The 19,282-nt window shown below is 33.9% G+C and overlaps 1 protein-coding gene across 1 annotated transcript in view; it reads left to right on the top strand.

The window, feature by feature from the left end:
• Window positions 1–18,668, top strand: part of LOC145294126 (glutamate--cysteine ligase catalytic subunit-like) — a 178,851-nt gene extending 160,183 nt beyond the window's left edge. Inside the window, exon 15 of the mRNA XM_080141230.1 lies at window positions 17,945–18,668. Coding sequence (XP_079997356.1) covers window positions 17,945–18,192 — 248 coding nt within the window. The 3' untranslated portion in view covers window positions 18,193–18,668. The remainder of the gene's footprint in view (window positions 1–17,944) is intronic.
• The last annotated feature ends 614 nt before the right edge of the window (window positions 18,669–19,282 follow it).

The raw sequence follows: 19,282 nt of genomic DNA, 5'->3' as shown, positions 1-19,282 counted from the left end.
AAAAAATAAAAAAGATATTAGTGTTTGGTTATACTTTTTAAAGATAGGAAGATAGATATCTGGAGAACCCAAATAGTTGTCATTCTGCGGGACACTTTGAGAGAGATCCAGTGTTGAGGCATTTTCGATGTCCTTTACGAGTAGAACCAAGGGCAAATAACTCAGCAACGGTGCATCTCAAATAACTTTCTCTACAAGTTGTTCGAATTTAATTATTCGTATTTTTTGTGACGCCCCCCCCCTCTCACACGAACATATTTCAAGAGAATTATGCATTGTAGAACTCACAACCCACTCTCTCCACCAGATAAGTAATGAATACTATTATGCTGAAGTCAAATCTTATTGGATCTATTACGGTTATTCACAAAACGGAAAGGTTCAAAACCACCACTTGTAAGCACACTCAAAACGAGTGAGGAATAGCAATTTGCAATCAACTAACCTTATACAATGACTCATTAAATAACTAAAAAAAAAATAAAATAAAAAGGGAGGGGGGTGATTTGGTGTAAAACAAACCAAAATAAACCAAACCAATGTCTCAAGCAATCTGTTTCTCCCTTCCAATTTATACAGATTTACCTTGTGGTTTTCAAACAACCTACCATCCAAATGGATGCCACACAGCACAGCCCCCCCCCCCCAAAAAAAATTGTACGAAACAGAATCGCATGACTTTTTTGATCAGCATCGTTTTCTCCAATCCTTTCTAGAACCAAATACTTATTTGAAGAGAGAATGTGAAGGTTGCTAACATCCATAAGTAAAAGTGGTGCGATGGAATCGATAAGATTCAAACTTGCCACACCGAGATCATCAATCCATCTTGGTAACAACCTCATCACCACACCGTCACCTCACACAGATAACCAATGTTTCAGGTCAATTTGATGCTATGATACGTTCATGTGACCAAATTTCTCTTACCACATGCCGTGATGCCGTGGAGTCTGTCGCACTGTATTGATTTAATATTGTTGCAGTAATTATGATAAAAATATTGCTGGAGCCAAAATTTTCATTGCAATATAAATTGTCCAATGACAGCCTTATTCTTATTTCGTATACTAAAAGTTAATTATACTTGAATATACATATATATATATATATATATATATATATATATATATATATATATATATATATATATATATATATATATATATATATATATATAGCCAGTAGAGTTTAGTTTCCTAGAAGTACATCCAATGAAACAACATGTGTCTACCAAAGAGTGCTCAATGAGTAAACAGAGCAGGTATATGAAATTTATTTATACAAACATTGATGGCTACATATGTGCATACATGTTTCTGTAATCACCCGCGTTGGGGGATTACATCTTCTGGCCAAGAATTCGACGATAATTCTTGGCCTGAAGACGTAATCCCCCAACGCGGGTAATTACAGAAACATGTATGCACATATGTAGCCATCAATGTTTGTATAAATAAATTTTATATATATATAAGAACTGACAGCTGTTTAGATTCCAGTTTAAGGAAGTTACTTGTCTAGCTGCACTACAGAGCTGTGATACATCTAAACAGTGTCTATGGATGACTAAAATATACTTCCTTTCTTGAATTGAGCATACTGGTAAGTGATAAAAAACTGTCATTAGTATATAAATTCAATGCTCTTTATGTAAATAAACAGAGCTTACAGCGTTTGACAATGTTTATCATCATGATTTCACCTACCTTAGCAGCAGCCAAATGGCTTATAAACACTGACTGTTGTCTAGATGGTTGAGTTTCAATCCTAGCTTGTGGCAGTTGCCTGTCTGAGAATAACTCGCAGTATTTTAAAATTAATAGATTTTATGACCCCAGTTTCTAGCTTAGTAATAAGGATGATAAAGAACTGCACGTCTATGGAATTGTCTTCCGTTTTCCTGTTTTCCAGCTGATTACAATATGGTTGTTTTCAAGTTTTTGATGAGCCGTTCCATATAAGTTAACAAATTTACCAAATTTCCATTAATAACGGTTACTATATTGTCCAATTTCTACTGTACACTCTTTAACCCTTATCATCGAGTGACCTCAAGGCCTTGATAAGTGATGATGCCTATGTAAAAAAAAAAGTGGGGATAAAACTAAAATATTAAAACAGTTAAATAAAGCATTTGTTCGTTATCCTGATGCTTTTAAATCGTATAAAATTAACCAAAATATATTAATAAAGGAAACCCTTTATTAGTAATGGATAAAATGTATAATAAAAAAAATTGTGTATATATATATATATATATATATATATATATATATATATATATATATATATATATAAATTGTATAAATATATAAATTGTATTTTAAATTTTATATATTTTCAATAAATAAATACGAATATAAATATATAAAACACTAATATTAGTAGGGGGTGATAAGTAGTTCAACACTGCTGGGGAGCCATAATGTAATATACTGTTTTCTTTTTAAATTCCCGAAACAGTGTTTTATGGTAAAAACTGATGATCCCTTAAATTAATATTAAGATAATTGTAAATTCGAGAGAGCAAGTTGATGCAGTGATTGCAGGTGATTAAATGACTTACTGACTAAACAGTTTTCCAACGAATGATAAAAAAATATAAAAAATAAATAATTTTTTTTTATATAGTTTTAAAGTTTAAAAAACTTCCAAGACTGTGTGTATATATAATTATTTCCACAGCCAAACAACGTCGCAGCTCACAAGGGACATGACAGCCAACAAACCAAAAATCCAAAAACTCGAGTGTCGCCTTCATTTGTTCTTGCTGTCCAAAAAGTCATGGAAGGATTTTGAACTTGAATAAATTCTTTATTTTTTTGGTTTTATCTTTGTGTAATTTTAACACAATCTAAGGCATTGGGAATTTTTTTAAAAAATGCAAAATTCAAACAATCTTTATCCATGAAAAAATAATGTCTTTTAAATGTTGCTCATTTTCAGCTTCGCATATTTATGCTCTTTCCAAAACATTATTCATGACAGATTGTAGAATCTCTTCATTGCGATTTAATTCCCTTATTTCGTTCCTGATGTTTTCCTTCAATTCTTGCAGAGTTTGGGGTTTGCCGTTTCGAGGTTTGCCAGCTCGTGGATTGAAATAAGGGAATTAAATCGCAATCCAGAGATTCTGCAATCTGTCATGAATAATGTTTTAGAAAGAGCATAAATACAGGAAACTAAAAATGGGCAACATTTAAAAGACATTATTTTTCATAAATAAAAATTGTTTGACTTCCAAGACTGTATGTATATATGATTATTTCCACAGCCAAACGACGTCGCAGCTCACAAGGGACATGACAGCCAACAAACCAAAACTCCAAAACTCGAGTGTTGCCTTCATTTGTTCCAATGATTTTCCAATGTTTTAGTCAGATTGTGTTAAAATTACAGAAAGATATTATCAAAAATAAAAAAAAATATTTAGAAACCTTTCAGTGACTTTTTGGACAACCCGTATCTATGGATATAGCTGTACCCGTAGCCAAATTGAATATTGAAATACTCATATCTTTGGTTCTATGGGACGAAACTACATACAAATTTGCAGGCGTTTTGAAGATTATAATACTATTCTATTGTTAAAATTATATGACAATTGGTAAAAAGAACCTATTTTTTCAAACCAATAAAATCTGCCCAAGTTTGCCTACATCTATAATATAAAGCTGAATGTGTGTGTGTGTGTGTGTGATCACGAATAGGCTCCTATATGGTTGACTATTTTAAAAAACTGATTACATATAATGATAGATGTATCGAGACACAAGAATGGGTATGTTTGATCTGGCAGAACGGTGGTTCATTAAAATTGTGGGGTCTGTGTTCTCGCCTGGTCCACAAAGTATGGAAATAAAAAATTTAAAAATTAAAAAAAAAGTTTACAAGTGTTTTTGATATAGATGTACATAAGATACTTTGATAAGTATGTTTTAACTTAAATAGGGATGGTATAATAAAATTGTGGGGTCTGCGTTCGCGCCTGACCTCCATAGAATGGAAATAGGCACAAACTTTAATAAAAACTTTTCATATCAATCTGCGTAAGTATACTTTGATAATTATGTTTCAGTTTGAAGAAATATGGTGTAATAAAATTATGGGGTGTTCGTTCGCGCCTGACCTCCATAGAATGGAAATATGTCACAAAGTTTAACAAGGTTTTTAATATAGATCCACAGAATATTGTGATAAGTGTTTCAGTGTGAACAGGTATGGTATAATAAATTATGGGGTTTATCTATTTTATTTTTACTTTCATCATATTTTGCTTTTGTTTTGATACCCCCAAATTCGAAGCTATCTCTTTACAACCCTTCCTTTTCATAACCTATCATACTTTCATAAATCAGAGTCCATTTTCTGTAGGCTGTTTTTGAACCCATTCAACGACGGGTACTTTTGCTAGTTTGTATATATAGTGTCCTGGCAAGCCAGTTTTAGTTTTGCTGCTTTGGGACGAATTTTGCTTAGGGTTTGTTTTTTTCTTGGTTGTCTCTCCTGTGGCCTTGTCAGGCCATTAATATATATATATACAGTGGTACCAAAATACTCGACCTTAATTTTTTCCATATTTTTGTTTGAACACCAAAATGTTCGACAAACGAAACAATATTTTCGCCTTTAAATTAACTGAAATCGAATTAATTAGTTCCAGTGTTTAAAAATCCCTTTTTATCTGTAAACTTTGAGGATTTTAAACATTGCACAGAAAACCACCAATAAACATATATTAAGATGATTACAATAATATAATCTATACATGCAACAAGAGAATAAAATGTATGTAATTGCAATTAAACTGTTTTTATTTCTTATCTTTCAATGATCAGTTGATGGCACAAGTGATGAAGGGAAGGATAGGGAAGTTGCTGCTTGGAAGGAGAATCCGCTTCCATCAAAACAGAAGGCAAATCGTAATCTCGGGTTCTCTCTTTGGCAGATTTCTTGGATGAAGATGATTCCTGAACGGGATGTTCTTTGCGTTTAAAATATTTATCTCATTGTTTTTTTTTGTTTGTTTGTTTCTTTTATTGTCCAACACTTTGCGAAAATGGCACATGACAGTGTCATTAAAAATGGCACATGATAGTGTCATTAAAAATGTCTACATGTCTGCTGGTTGTAGCGATATCTGGGTGATATTAACCACAAAAGTTTAGATATCATTCCACTTATATATTACTAGCAGAAGTACCCGTCGTTGACTGGGTTCAAAAACAGCCTATAGAAAATGGACTGTGATTGATGAAAGTATGATAGTATGATAGGTTATGAAAAGAAGGGGGTTGTAAAGAGATAGGTTTTGATACTCAAATATTTTACCCTAAGCAAAATATGATGAAAGTAAAGATAATTTTCGCAAAAATATATTTTTTTGATATCAACTTTTTTTCCATTCGTAGCCAAGAGTGACCAACAAAATGATGTTTCCTTACAAAGAGAAAATGTTATATATATTATAATATAAATATACAAGAAATAAATGTTACCATAGTCAATAAAAGTTACTTTTATGGTAGAAAAGTTCATTGGTTTGTATTTTTAAGTAGTTTGAAAAAAAAATTTTTTTTTTAATTCACGAACCGGTTAAAAAAAAAAAAATCAAAATGGCAGCGACTTTGAAATAGAGAGACCGGTTTTCAATTTAAAGGAGGGATACCTGAGCATTCTGTGTTAATAATTTAAGAGAGTTCCGTCAACGTAACGAATATTTATAAACATATTTTAATGTTTTCCGTTATTTTGTGCTTGAGGAATATTCGATTATGGCATGTGTAGTTTATATAAAAATTCATTCAAGTAGTTATCGCCTCAAATTTCGTGTTAATTTCGGTTCGCTAAAATTATTTCAAGTAAAGAGCATTAAAAACTATTTCAAAACAAAAAAAAACATGAAATGAACTTTTATTGACTATGGCCACATTTATTTCTTGTATATTTTCTCGGGTAGTCGTTTGTTGGCTTTTCTGCTAAACACTCTTACTAAATAATATCGACAAAATATGGAAAAATAAAGAAACAAAAACAGTTTTGAAAAATAATGAAGCTTTACTTACTTTAGTAAAATAATCCGAAACAGCAAAATGGGATATTAAAAAAGTAAACACGTAATTACTTTAGTTTTTTAAAGCAAAGAATCGATATAATATAAATAAAAAGAAAATGGCGCTGTTTTCAAACAGAACAGCTTCGTTTCAGTTTTACAGTATTGAACGGTGTAGTATTGCGCCGTCGGATTCAGGGTTGTACTATTGTAATGTAAATAACACACAGAAAGGGTTGTAATCATATGAATTCCTTCTAGTACACTGACAAAATAAAGCTTAAACAGATATATAAATAAAAATAAAAAGGTTATGCAAATGTTTTTAAAAAGACACGTAATCACGTAAGTAGGATTTTTTCCTTCTTTTGACACGATAACGAGTAACGTTCTTATTTTTTATTATTTATCTATTTATCTATTTTCGGAAGAGTGCTACGTGCAAGTGGAGAAGGAAAAAAACAGAGTTATGCAAAATTTGTGTCAAGAATTGTCTAAAGTTCTGACTTTTTTTTGCCTTTCACTTTAATAAGAACGTGAATTTATGAGGTGAATTTATTCAACACAATATGATTGAACTTAAAAAAATAAATAAAAGCTAACGTGAATTAAGATTAAAGTTAAGGTGTTATTGTGGACCCTCACCCCTTTTAAAAAACCTTGTTAAACTTTGTGACATATTTCCATTCTATGGAGGTCAGGCGTGAACGAACACCCAATAATTTTATTAGACCATATTTCTTCAAACTGAAACATAATTATCAAAGTATACTTACGCAAATAGATATGAAAAGTCTTTGTTAAAGTTTGTGCCATATTTCCATGGAGTACAGGCGCGAACACAGACCCCACAATTTTATTATACCATCCCTAATTAAGTTAAAACATACTTATCAAAGTATTCTTATGTACATCTATATTAAAAACACTTGTAAACGTTTTTTTTTTTCATTTTTTATTTCCATACTTTGGGGGCCAGGCTCGAACGCAGACTCCACAATTTTTAATGAACCACCGTTCTGCCAGATCAAGCATACCCATTCCTGATCCTCGATACATCTTCTATCATTATATGTAATCAGTTTTTTAAAATAGTCAACCATATAGGAGCCTATTCGTAACCACACACGCACACACACACACACACACACAGACGTTCAGCTTTATATTATAGATTTAATTGGAATTCATTATTGAGATGAGTATTATTTATTAATTTATTTATTTTATTGTGAACTATTATCCTCACCTTTCTTAGTTGTTGTTTAACGACGTTCGGCCAACTATTCCTCTGGCCTTCGTCAGGTGGTAACCATGATGGGATATGAACTCTGAATCTCCTGACTGCATTCACTGCAATTACTGCCATCCATAGTTATTGTCGTCTCACCACGTTTTAGTCAAGTAAGCCTCTGGCCGGCTTTGGATAGGATTGAAACCGCTATCTTCAGACGATTCTCACCTGGCCTAAAACTTACTTGGCCAAAAACGTGGTGAAACGACAACAACTATGGATGGCAGTAATTGCTGAGAATGCAGTTAGGAGAGTCAGTGTTCCTATCCCATCACGATTACCACCTGACGAAGGCCAGAGGAATAGTAGGCCGAAACCTTGTTAAACAACACATAAGAAAGATGAGGATAATAGTCCGCAATAAAATAAATTAATCGTATTCCACTTGTTGCATATTTCTTTCAATCCTGTTTCTCAACATCATGGGTGCCCACCTCCAAACTTAGGCTTTTATCTAGACACACAATATCTTCCACAACTGCTCCAGCTTCATCAAAAGTAGCCTCTTTACCATTAAACCTTTCAAATTCAGATTCTGTAACACAATCTGGCCACAATTTCCTCCAAGCAGAATTCATGAACACAACAGACCATGTTTTATGAAGAAGAATTATGTGTGGACAATATTAAAATGATTTCTCCAGAAATCACGTAGGGTCAGTATCTATAAAAGTGAACGTGTGTGTGTGTGTGTGTGTGTGTGTGTGTGTGTGTGTGTGTGTGTACATTTCCCTACGCAATAATTCTGTCACTTTTTAGTCTACAGACTCGAAATTTGATATACAGGGTACTGAGATTTGGGAAAATCAATGTGATCGGGTGTTGGCCAGAAATTTTGCTGTTAAGTGGTCAAAGTTCAATGCTTTGATCTTTGAGAACTCTACCAAACTCCTTCGACAATTTTGGGTCTAAACACTTGAAATTTTAGATATAGTATATATATATATATATATATATATATATATATATATATATATATATATATATATATATCGCCTACAGTCAAGCATGGTGGTGGGAATGTCATGGTCTGAGGTCACATGAATGCTGTAGGTATTGGAGAGTTACATTTCATTGAGGGAAACATGTACTGTCAAATACAGCAGCAGAACATGATCCCCTCCCTCCAGAAACTGGGTCGCAAACCAGTGTTCCAGCATGACAATGACCCAAAACACTCATCCAAGACAACCACTGCTTTACTGAAGAGGCTGAGGGTAAATGTGATGGACTAGCCAAGCATGTCTCCTGACTTGAACCCAATAGAATATCTTTGGGGCATCCTCAAGCAGGTGGAGGTGCACAAAGCCTCAAATATCCACCAGCTCTGCAATGTCGTAATTGAAGAGTGGAAGAGCATTCCAGTGGCTACATGTGAAGCTCTGGTAAACTCACAGCCCAGGAGAGTTAAGGCAGTTTTGGATAATGATGGTGGCCACACAAAATACTGAGAGTTAACATGCATGTTAATATTGGCAACTTTTTGTAAGGTGTGTACTCACTTTTGTGGCCTGAGATTTAGCTTTTAATGGCTATATTTTTAGTTATTTTTTTTTGTTTTGTTTTTTACATAGGCATCACCACTTATCAAGGCCCAGAGACCACTCGAGGATAAGGGTTAAGAGTATACAGTAGTCAATTGGACAATATAGTAATCGTTAGTAATGGAATTTCGGTAAATTTGTTAACTTAAGTGAAACGGCTCATCAAGAACTTGTTTACATTGGACTTGAAGACAATCAGATTGTAGTCAGCTGGAAAGCAGGAAAACGGAAGACAGTTCCACAGGCGTGCAGTTCTAAGAAAGAAGCTTTGTTCATGGAATCTACGTTTAGGTTAAGGTACAGATAAAGAGTGGGGGAATTATTGATAGTGGTTTCAGCTAGACGAGTGTTTCTTGTGAAAGTTTGGTGAGGGGAGACCATAGATTATAGCTCAGTCGAGCACTTGCTTGAAAATAACGATAAAGCAGAGACAAACTCGCAACATCTCTTCTGTGAGAAAGAGGTTGCAGGGAAGAGAAAAGGACATCTCCTTTCTACGAGGCTACCAAGTCTATTTTGAACTCTATCAAGGCAGGACAAGTCCTTTCTAGCAGTTTCTGCTCAGATGTTTTTGAGGGGAAAATAAATTAACCCTGCTATATATATGCTGCAGATAGACTACTTTTCATTGTGTCAAAAAATCATTTTTTCATGTTGTCCCATGAAGAGATATACTTAAATATTTGAAGAAATGTGAGGACGTGTACTCATTTTTGTGATACGCTGTATATAAAATACGCCTGCTGAAGTCACTTACACTGAAACACAAAAGTTGTATACTTTCACTGCCATTAAAACTCAATTTCATGGGTAAGTTGTGAAGTAGATCAATAGAAGTGAAAAATTAATTCCTTTTTCTGAATTTTTGAGATGAGGATTGATAATTTGTACCATTTTAATTACTAGAATGACTGAGTCTCATTCTCACAGCGTTTCGTCGATGTAACCTCTATCCCTCTTCAGGTGTATCTTGTCGAACTGGAATCCTTCTGTTGAGTGATATTGTTTAGTTCTCTCGCATTGCAAAAACTTAGACCTTGAGAAGTCAATGCCCCCAAAGAGGGGCACTCTGACCTGCAAAAAGTGCCTGCACAACTCCTTCAGCATTTCTTGATGAGGGTTCCTCAAACGATTAGCGATAAATTAACCCCTTTTCATAGAGAAAAGGCAAAGCCTGGGAGGGTGGACCTCCTAGAACTGCACAGAACTAAATTCCCACTGCAAAATCAACAGGAACCTGATCATTACAGGAATGGTCTAATCTATTCTGATTTTGGTGGCCCAAGATAAAAAAAATCCCCAGCCGAGTTTCTGTGGAACTTGGGAATCTGGATTAAATTTCGAACATTTTATTTAATCCACAGAAGTAACATGCTTCTGTTCCATTAGACTGAGAAACAATTCGGACAGTACTTTCGTTACAACCCAATCTTCTGCTTATAGCTTCGAGAATGGCCTTAACAACGGTTCTAATGAAAGAATCAATTACTTAAGAGTAAATGGGAAAACAGGTTATTTTATTAATAAATGTTTCAAGTGTCTGCTGGCAGATAAAACTTATGGTGGGCGTATCAAGGTTTCCAACAGGGAAGGAGGAGGGCAACAGTCTGGAGATGCCACCCTACAACGATATTGTCAGCGGAAGTTTGCTGTAATTCTCAGTACGAAATTTAAATACTTGCTGGGATAATAAATCCTCTCTGTCTACACCCCCACCCCACCGTCCACCCCTGCTCTTGTTATTAAACCTTTATTATTATATCATTTTATAATAATTCATACCCCAAACCAAATCATTGGGTATACAAAATTCGATCTCTTTCGAAAATAATTTTGATCTATATATATTTAATTTATATTGATATAATCTCTCTCTCTCTCTCTCTCTCTCTCTCTCTCTCTCTCTCTCTCTATCTCTCTCTTTCTCCCATGAGATGAATTAAATCACAGATTAATTAATCTTGTGGTTTACAGTCTTATAAAATACTAGACTATCCGTGACCCGTTGGGTCAGTATGTTATATAAGCTATGGAATTCATGTATGAGTGTGATATTTGTGACGTAAAGAAAATAGTTTTTTGTGAAATAACAGAAACATTTCTATGAAAGTATATTAAAATGAAAAAAGAATATAGATAGATTTCTATGAGTCGTTCTTTTTATTATAATAGATTATTTTTGAAAAAAGAAATTTACAGTTACTGAATTATAAGTGGTTGGCCATACTTATAGGTAAATGTGCACTGAACAGATACCATAATACTTATTATAGTTAAATTCAAATTTTGATATATCTGCTTTTTTATTTTACATCGTTCATTTCTGTATTACGTTTAAGTTATTTTAAACCCCACTCTTCCCACGTTAAATAATAATTTCGAAATAATAACGTTAATATTTCAGTGCGCAGGTCATGCGCGCATGAGCAACCGGATGTCATAAACCGGAAAGTGGGTTATATACATCGTTACAAGGTCATTTGAGTTTTATAATTAAATAGATTGTTTGGAGGAAATATTTTTATATAAGGTAATCCCAGTCAACTAAAATAGCTGAATATACAAGATTTTTACTGCACAAAATTTAAATATAAATCATACAATTATATATATATATATATATATATATATATCCGATAAGTATCGAAATTAGATAATCTAAAAAAAATTGAGTAAAAACGGAACAGTCTGATTTTGACGAAAGTTAACACTCTTATACAACCTAACATCACGAGTACATTTGAGAAGTTTTATCACCGCACAAGAGTCCGGCATATGGAATCAACGGTAGTTTTTTTTATAAATAGGTAGGGTCAAGTTCGAAATGAATGTTTCTGTTTAAAGCACAATTAAACCATGATACTTGACTTTTACATTTTAAACTTTAATTCAAGCCATTATATATATAAAATAATTTTATAAAATCAACAGTAGATTTTCTACAGTACAATGTAGACTACAATGTATTGTGGACTAAGTCATTGGGGGGGGGCATGTGTGCACTGCAGTGGGTTCCCGACTAGACCAGGCAATGAATCGATTTGATTGAAAAATAGACAATTTCATTGATTTCCATCACAATAAAAGTATTGTAAGTATAGAACATTCGTTGATCCTTATTCAATCCCGGACAACGTTGTGTCACCCTGCTAGTGTGCCTATGTATATATAGGTTGGTCATCAGTGATATATAGTCTTCACTACTATTTTGGTGTTCTATATCATATCGCCTCAAACAGCAACCTTGATCAAATTTGAGACGTATCAGGTCGCTTCCTTGAAAACATTTACCAGATGGGACGCTGATCCTATTGTAGGACTCTAAAACCTTTTTAAAATATTCCAAAGAAATTGAAATTTGAGGAATATTTATTAATGTCTAATACCTATTGTTAAAATTTCACAAATATTGGAAGTATCTGAATTTCCACAAAGAGCTTCTACCCCCACTCTTTGCTCTCTCTATATAAAATTAAATTAAACTAAGTAAAGCCCACATTATCAACCCTTACGCCTAGTGGGTGTGTTCCTAAATTCATAATGATCGGTTAATTAGTACTGGAATGAATCCCATACATACAAATATATAAACGGATACACAAATATATAACAAATACACAAAACTAATTTTATATAAATTGGAAGTCTTTGTTCAGTCTCAAAAGACAATGGTGGTTGAACAATCCCTGACCACATCTCTCTTGAATCGGCACTGCTTGAGTCCAGTAGCAAGGAGAAGTCCAGGACGACTGGAAACAATGCTGGGATAAGCAGAGAGCACAAACAGCACCGGGAATTCCCAAATGATCACCTATTTTAGTACTGACTCAAAATTAAATTAAGAAAATTTAATAAACGGCATAATCATGTTGACACACCGGTTCTCGTCATTTCACCGAAGTTAAGCAACATTGATCCTGACTAGTGCCAGATGGGTGACTATTTGAGAATTCTAGGCGCTGTATGTGCTCTCCGCTTGTCTCGGCATTGTTTCCAGTCATCCTGAACCTCCACTTGCCACTGGTTTGTCGACTCAGGAGAGGTTTGGTTGGTGATTGCACAATTCTTGCCACAAAAAATTCACGCACAGACACTCTTACAGTTGGTATTCATAGTCTGTCAAGACTGAAGGAAGCTACTATATATATTTATATACTAGCAAAAGTACCCGTCGTTGACTGGGTTCAAAAACAGCCTACAGAAAATGGACTCTGATTTATGAAAGTATGATAGGTTATGAAAAGGAAGGGTTGTAAAGAGATAGCTTCGAATTTGGGAGTATCAAAACAAAAGCAAAATATGATGAAAGTAAAAATAAAATAGATAAATCCCATAATTTATTATACCATACCTGTTCACACTGAAACACTTATCACAATATTCTGTGGATCTATATTAAAAAACCTTGTTAAACTTTATGACATATTTCCATTCTATGGAGGTCAGGTGCGAACGAACACCCCATAATTTTGTTATACCCTATTTCTTCAAACTGAAACATAATTATCAAAGTATGCTTACGCAGATAGATACGAAAAGTCTTTATTAAAGTTTGTGCCTATTTCCATTCTATGGAGGCCAAGCGCGAACGCAGACCCCACAATTTTAATGAACCACCGTTCTGCCAGATCAAACATACCCATTCCTGTGTCTCGATACATCTTCTATCATTATATGTAATCAGTTTTTTAAAATAGTCAACCATATAGGAGCCTATTCATGACCAGACACACACACACACACACACACACACATACACACACACACACACACACACACACACACACATTCAGTTTTATATTATATATATATATATATATATATATATATATATATATATATATATATATATATATATATATAAGCCTGACAAATTCTCATGAGGATAAAACGCAAAATATTCTGTGTAGCTTAAATTGCCATATATATTTTCCTAACTTTATATATATATATATATATATATATATATATATATATATATATATATATATTTATACGTTGTAAAAGTGAAGCCTCCTATTATATAAATGATTGATGATAAAACAACGTTTTTATGAAATAAATTTGTAGCCGCAGCGACAGTTTGTGGTTTGAGATTTTGAATATCTATGCTGATTGGTGCTAGCAGTCAACTTCTCTTCAGGCTTGCCCAATCAGATTCCATCTCTCTGGTGAGCTGAGCATGTAACAGAGTTCATAAAAAGGTTAAACCACAGTGTCTTTCTTTCTCTTCTTCCTTTCTGGCTCTCAGTGCTGCTGACAAAACATTCCTCTCTAAGGATGCAATAGGATCCTCCAGGCCTTTAGATCTGGGTCAGATGTATGACCGATCAGTCTTTAACCCTCCGGGGTGGGGTAGGGAGCATTGCATTATTTCATGCAGACTCCAAGCACATACAGCACCTGGTATTACCAAGTGATCACCACTTACTAAGTCTAGATGCCACTGGAGGATAAGAGTAACTGAGAGGAAATAACTGTCAGTATCAATCCAGATTATTCGGATTCATGATATTTCGATCGATGTAATCTCCATATCTTCAAGTGTATCTTGTCAAACTCAGAAATCTTTCCATCAAACTCTGGAATCTTTCTCTCACACTCGAGATTCTGTACTAAATATGCAAACAGTAGTCCGAAGAATCCAAATAATATGAATAATCAATCCTCATCTCAAAAATTCAGAAATCAAGTTCAAATATTTGTGGGGAAGGTTCTAGATAAGAATCTGTTGACATTAGCTTTAAAAATGACCAAGTTGTGATCTGTTGGGAAGCAGTCTAATGGCAATGCGTTCTACAGACCGGAAGCCCTTATGAAAAAACTCTGTTCATAGAAATTCCGATTGATGCTAACTAAGCACACTGATGAAGAAAGGAAAAATTTGCTTCGTAATGGCAATAAGACAAGTTCTTGCTGTGAAGGTTTTGCAAAGAGGAACGAGCGATTTGAAAAATAATAATAGAATAGAAAGAGACTAACAACGTCTCTAAGTATGAAGGAATGGAAGAAATCATCCCCACTAGATTTCGACATCGATTCTGAATTCTGACAAGGCAATGAAGAATGCTGTGAGTGGCACCTCCCCAGATGTGGCAACAGTACTCTTGTAACTAACGGCATTTAATTAGTTTTGGTTGAGCCGGCTCTTCCAAATATATTTAGTGCATCTCTTGCGTCAAGGTGGCCATGCCGATCGGTAGCTGAGTCTTCGACCATTCTCTGTTCAAGCAATAAACACCAAAAATATGATGGCCAGTGATCAGTTCCAACTGTTATATAGCAAGATGTGTATATATTCTGTATGTATATAATGGTTGTACCAAATTATGCAAATGATTACTGTGTCGGTGGCAGGTCAAATCTTATAAACGTTATTTGCACTTGTAACAATCTAATTTTCATACCGATAATCATAATAATGTTCTTTCATAGTAATAACTTCTTTATATAAACAACTCTCTTCCGACTTCTAAGTCCAGTCAGGACTATTTGACATATCCTCTTCAACTTTTTTTCAACTTACTAACTTACCTGTATATATTAAAACTAATCCTTTGTGCTTACGTCATTAAACTACACAAAGATTAACAGGTGACTTCTCAATCACGTTTTCTCTGGCCAAATTTATTGTTTATGTATTTTACATTTGTTTATTGTTCCTAAGATCTCCACTGCATCCAAAAACTTGTAAACATTATTTGTCGTTGTAACACAATCTAATTTTCATACTAATAATCATTAGAATGTTCTTTCATAAGAACATCTTTAAATAAACATCTAACTCATAATAATAATAGTTGATCTTAGAATCGGCGATTAGCAAGGCCACCCAGCATCTTCCGTGAGGCTAATACATAACACAACCAGCGGGACCACTAACTTGCACATAAATTCCTCATCAGAGTGCCAAAGAATGTGACAAGACCAGGAAAATTTTCAAAGAAAAGTTTTTGTGATGCTGGTGGTGTTGCATTTTTTTTTAAAATGCTTTTTTCACGCCAAACAAGGCACAGTTCCACTTAGATGTAAGGAGCTACTATTTAGAATAAAATTTGTAGAGATACTACATGAGGAGTTGGGCAGCAAGATGTCTGTTCACATTACTCTTGAACTTCTGCATGCCAGTACAGTTAAAGAAAAAGGGACCAGAAATGGAATTCCAAAGTCTGGCAGTGCACGAAGATCTTCTTTGCTTAAGGGTAAGGTCTCACAATCATACAGCAACATTGTGGTGCTTGGAATATTTTCAATTTTGTTGAAAGATTTATCTTTTGTTGAGACCACAATCTACTTTGGAGATGGCATAAAGCTATGCGAGCATGATCAATATTGATTGCAATCTCATTCTTACCCTGTCCAATAGCTGCAAGAGAGCCGAGATACTTGAACTGCTTGACTTCCGCAATGCCATTGAGAGTTATAGGGACTATTTGAATGTGAATATCTGATTGACAGAACCTTTACTTTTGAGGCATGTATCATCATAACTATATGTTTAGCAGTAGTATTGACATCATTCATTATTCGTTGAGGATCATCATCTGTATAGTCCAGGTTGATGATAAAACAATGATGTCCAACTTGCATGTCAGAGAAATCCATCATGTCCGAATTAAGGATGTGCCTTTATCCGTGCCTTAACCTAAACGTAGATTCCAAGAACAAAGCTACTTTCTTAGAACTGCACGCCTGTGGAACTCTGTTCCGTTTTCCTGCTTTTCAGCTGACTACAATATGGTCATCTTCAAGTCCAATGTAAACAAGTTCTTGATAAGCCGTTCCCTTAAGTAATCCAATTTACCAAATTTCCACTACTAACGATTACTACGATATTGTCTCATTGACTACTGTACACTCATTAATCCTTATCCTCGAGTTACCTCCAGACCTTGATAAGTGTTGATTCCCTTGTAAAAAAAAAATAGTTGAACAAGATGAGGGAAAGGTATTTGTAGAGGATTGTATGAAGAGTCAGGTACTTTCTGGAGTGGTAGAATGAGGCAACCATTTTCCAGTGAACCTAACAATATAAATGTCTGAATGCAGATTAAATGTATGCAAGATGTATGTGACAGAAAAAAGGGTTACAAATCCTTTTGCTGCTTTACTTGGTATGTTTGGGTGAATACACCTGGCATAAGATCTTACTAAATGCATCCTCCAGAGCTCAGTATTTACATATTTATGATATACTAACACTTACGATGATAAGAAAGGGATAAAGCACTTGGCTACCCGGGATTGAAAGGAAAAGATGGCTGACTATTTTACGAAGAAACAGAAATTGATTTCGGTAACTTTCATAAAATGGGACTAATAGTAATGAACTTAAAAACTAAAATGTTGAAGAGCTATGAAGATGCTTGTGGTACCATTAAAACGAGTGACCTTTTGTGCTCCAGAATTTATTTTTCTACGTAGTCACTACCATTCTCAATGCACCTTTTCCGGCGGTGAACGATAGCTGTGCATGGGCGTCCCAGACACGCATTGTTATACGAGAATCATTCCCCAATATTTTTCTAGTCAGAATTATTTTTAGAAAGACATCGGATACTTACGAAAGTGATTTTTGTGGAACGAACTGGATTCGAACTTGGAACACCTAGATCGTCAATCCGTGTCATTAACCACTAGACTACTTTCACTTCCATCCAACAAGATAACATCACATGCTAAGATAAAATCCACAATATGTATAAAACACAAATGTCCCAATACAAATGAAACACATGGTATTATAATTACAAGTTGTATGTGACAGATATAGTAGGAACAAAATATTAAGATAATTTTATGCAAAAAAGTATGTTTGAGCAGTTGTCAAGTCATGTGACTCCCTAGCAAGTACACGTGATCTACAGGATCTTTACTCCAAGGGAGATAACTGTATCCCAGCAATAATTTTAGTAAGCTGATGCCAAAAACCCTAAAAAAAACTACAACTAATGAAATAATAATGCTGTGTGACGTCAACAATCAACCCAAATCGTATTGTCATCCTTATATTTTGTTGAATTTCTAAAATAAATATTTTTTTCATTTCAGGTAAATTGATGACAATGGCTCAATGGATTCGCAAGTTTGTGCTGACTCATGCCGACTATAATCACGATTCGGTCATCAATGAAAGCATAAATTATGATTTGTTGGTTGAATGTGAGAAAATCGCGAGTGGTGAGAAAGCCTGTCCTGAGCTTTTCTTCAAATACTCCACACGCACAAGGGATGACATTCCGGCTGCGGTTTCCAAGGCTGAGGCGAATTTGAATAGAAAAATCAGTGCCGCCACATAAAAATAGAAGAAAAAAACTTCTTTTTTTTTTTTTTAATGAAAACGAAATGAAATACTTGTGATTCATTGACTTTTTTTTTTTTTTTTTTTTTTTTTGTATTTCTTTGTTTCATCTCTTTTTTCCTCTTCTCTCTTTCTCTTACTTTATTTCTCTTTTTCTCTCTCTTTTTCTATTTGTCTCTTCTCGATTCTCTTTTTGCTCTATTTTTCTCTATTTCTGTATGTTTGTCTCGCCCCTTCTCTTTCTGATATGAAAACTTTGTATAGCATTTATTTTCTTTTTCTTTCTTTCTTTCTTTCTTTCTTTCATTGTTTCCAGCTACTACTTTTTTCTTTGAAAATTATTGTGTCCTTTTTCCTCCTTCTTGGATTTTTGAAGTACCCCCCTCTCTCTCTTCTGTCTCTGTCTCTGTCTCTGTCTCTGTCTGTCTCTGTCTCTGTCTCTGTCTCTCTCTCTCTCTCTCTCTCTCTCTCTCTCTTATTTACCACATTCATAAATTTGCCTAAAACTGCAATATAGAATTTAAACGTTAAACATGTAATATGTAAAATTTCCTTTTTATGCTTCAATATTATTTTTTATGAAAAGATAAAAACGTAAATTTGGGTTAAATTAACGTGTAAAAAATTTTTAAATTATAATTTAAAAAAATAGGTAATTAATAATTAAAAAAAATAGGTAATTAATGATGGAAAAAATTTTTAAATCATAATTAAAAAAAAAGGCAAATCATAATTAAAGAAAGGTAATTAATGCAAAACCAACATTTTTTTATTTCATTATTTATATTAGTCGCCATTGTTGCACATTGCAGAACAAAAAATTTAAATGAAATAGAAACACTTGAGAAGGGGCATTTTTCCCGAAATATCGTTATATATCGGCTTTACTCATCTGTAGTGAACGAAATGAAAACTGAATGTAAGTAAGATTTTTTAAAAATAAAATTGAAAGAAAAAAAGCAAAAACAAAAAAGTGTGATTTTTATTTTATTTATAATTCGCCATCTAAAAACTCGGCATATTTCCGTATTGTTAATAACTTTCTATAAAGTGTTACACACACACAATGCTTCAAGCAAACTACACCA

This window comes from Euprymna scolopes, chromosome 15 (assembly GCF_053919585.1).
Source record: "Euprymna scolopes isolate OS-2025 chromosome 15, ASM5391958v1, whole genome shotgun sequence".
Taxonomy (NCBI): Eukaryota; Metazoa; Mollusca; class Cephalopoda; order Sepiida; family Sepiolidae; genus Euprymna; species Euprymna scolopes.
This window is presented reverse-complemented; position numbering and strand designations above follow the sequence as displayed.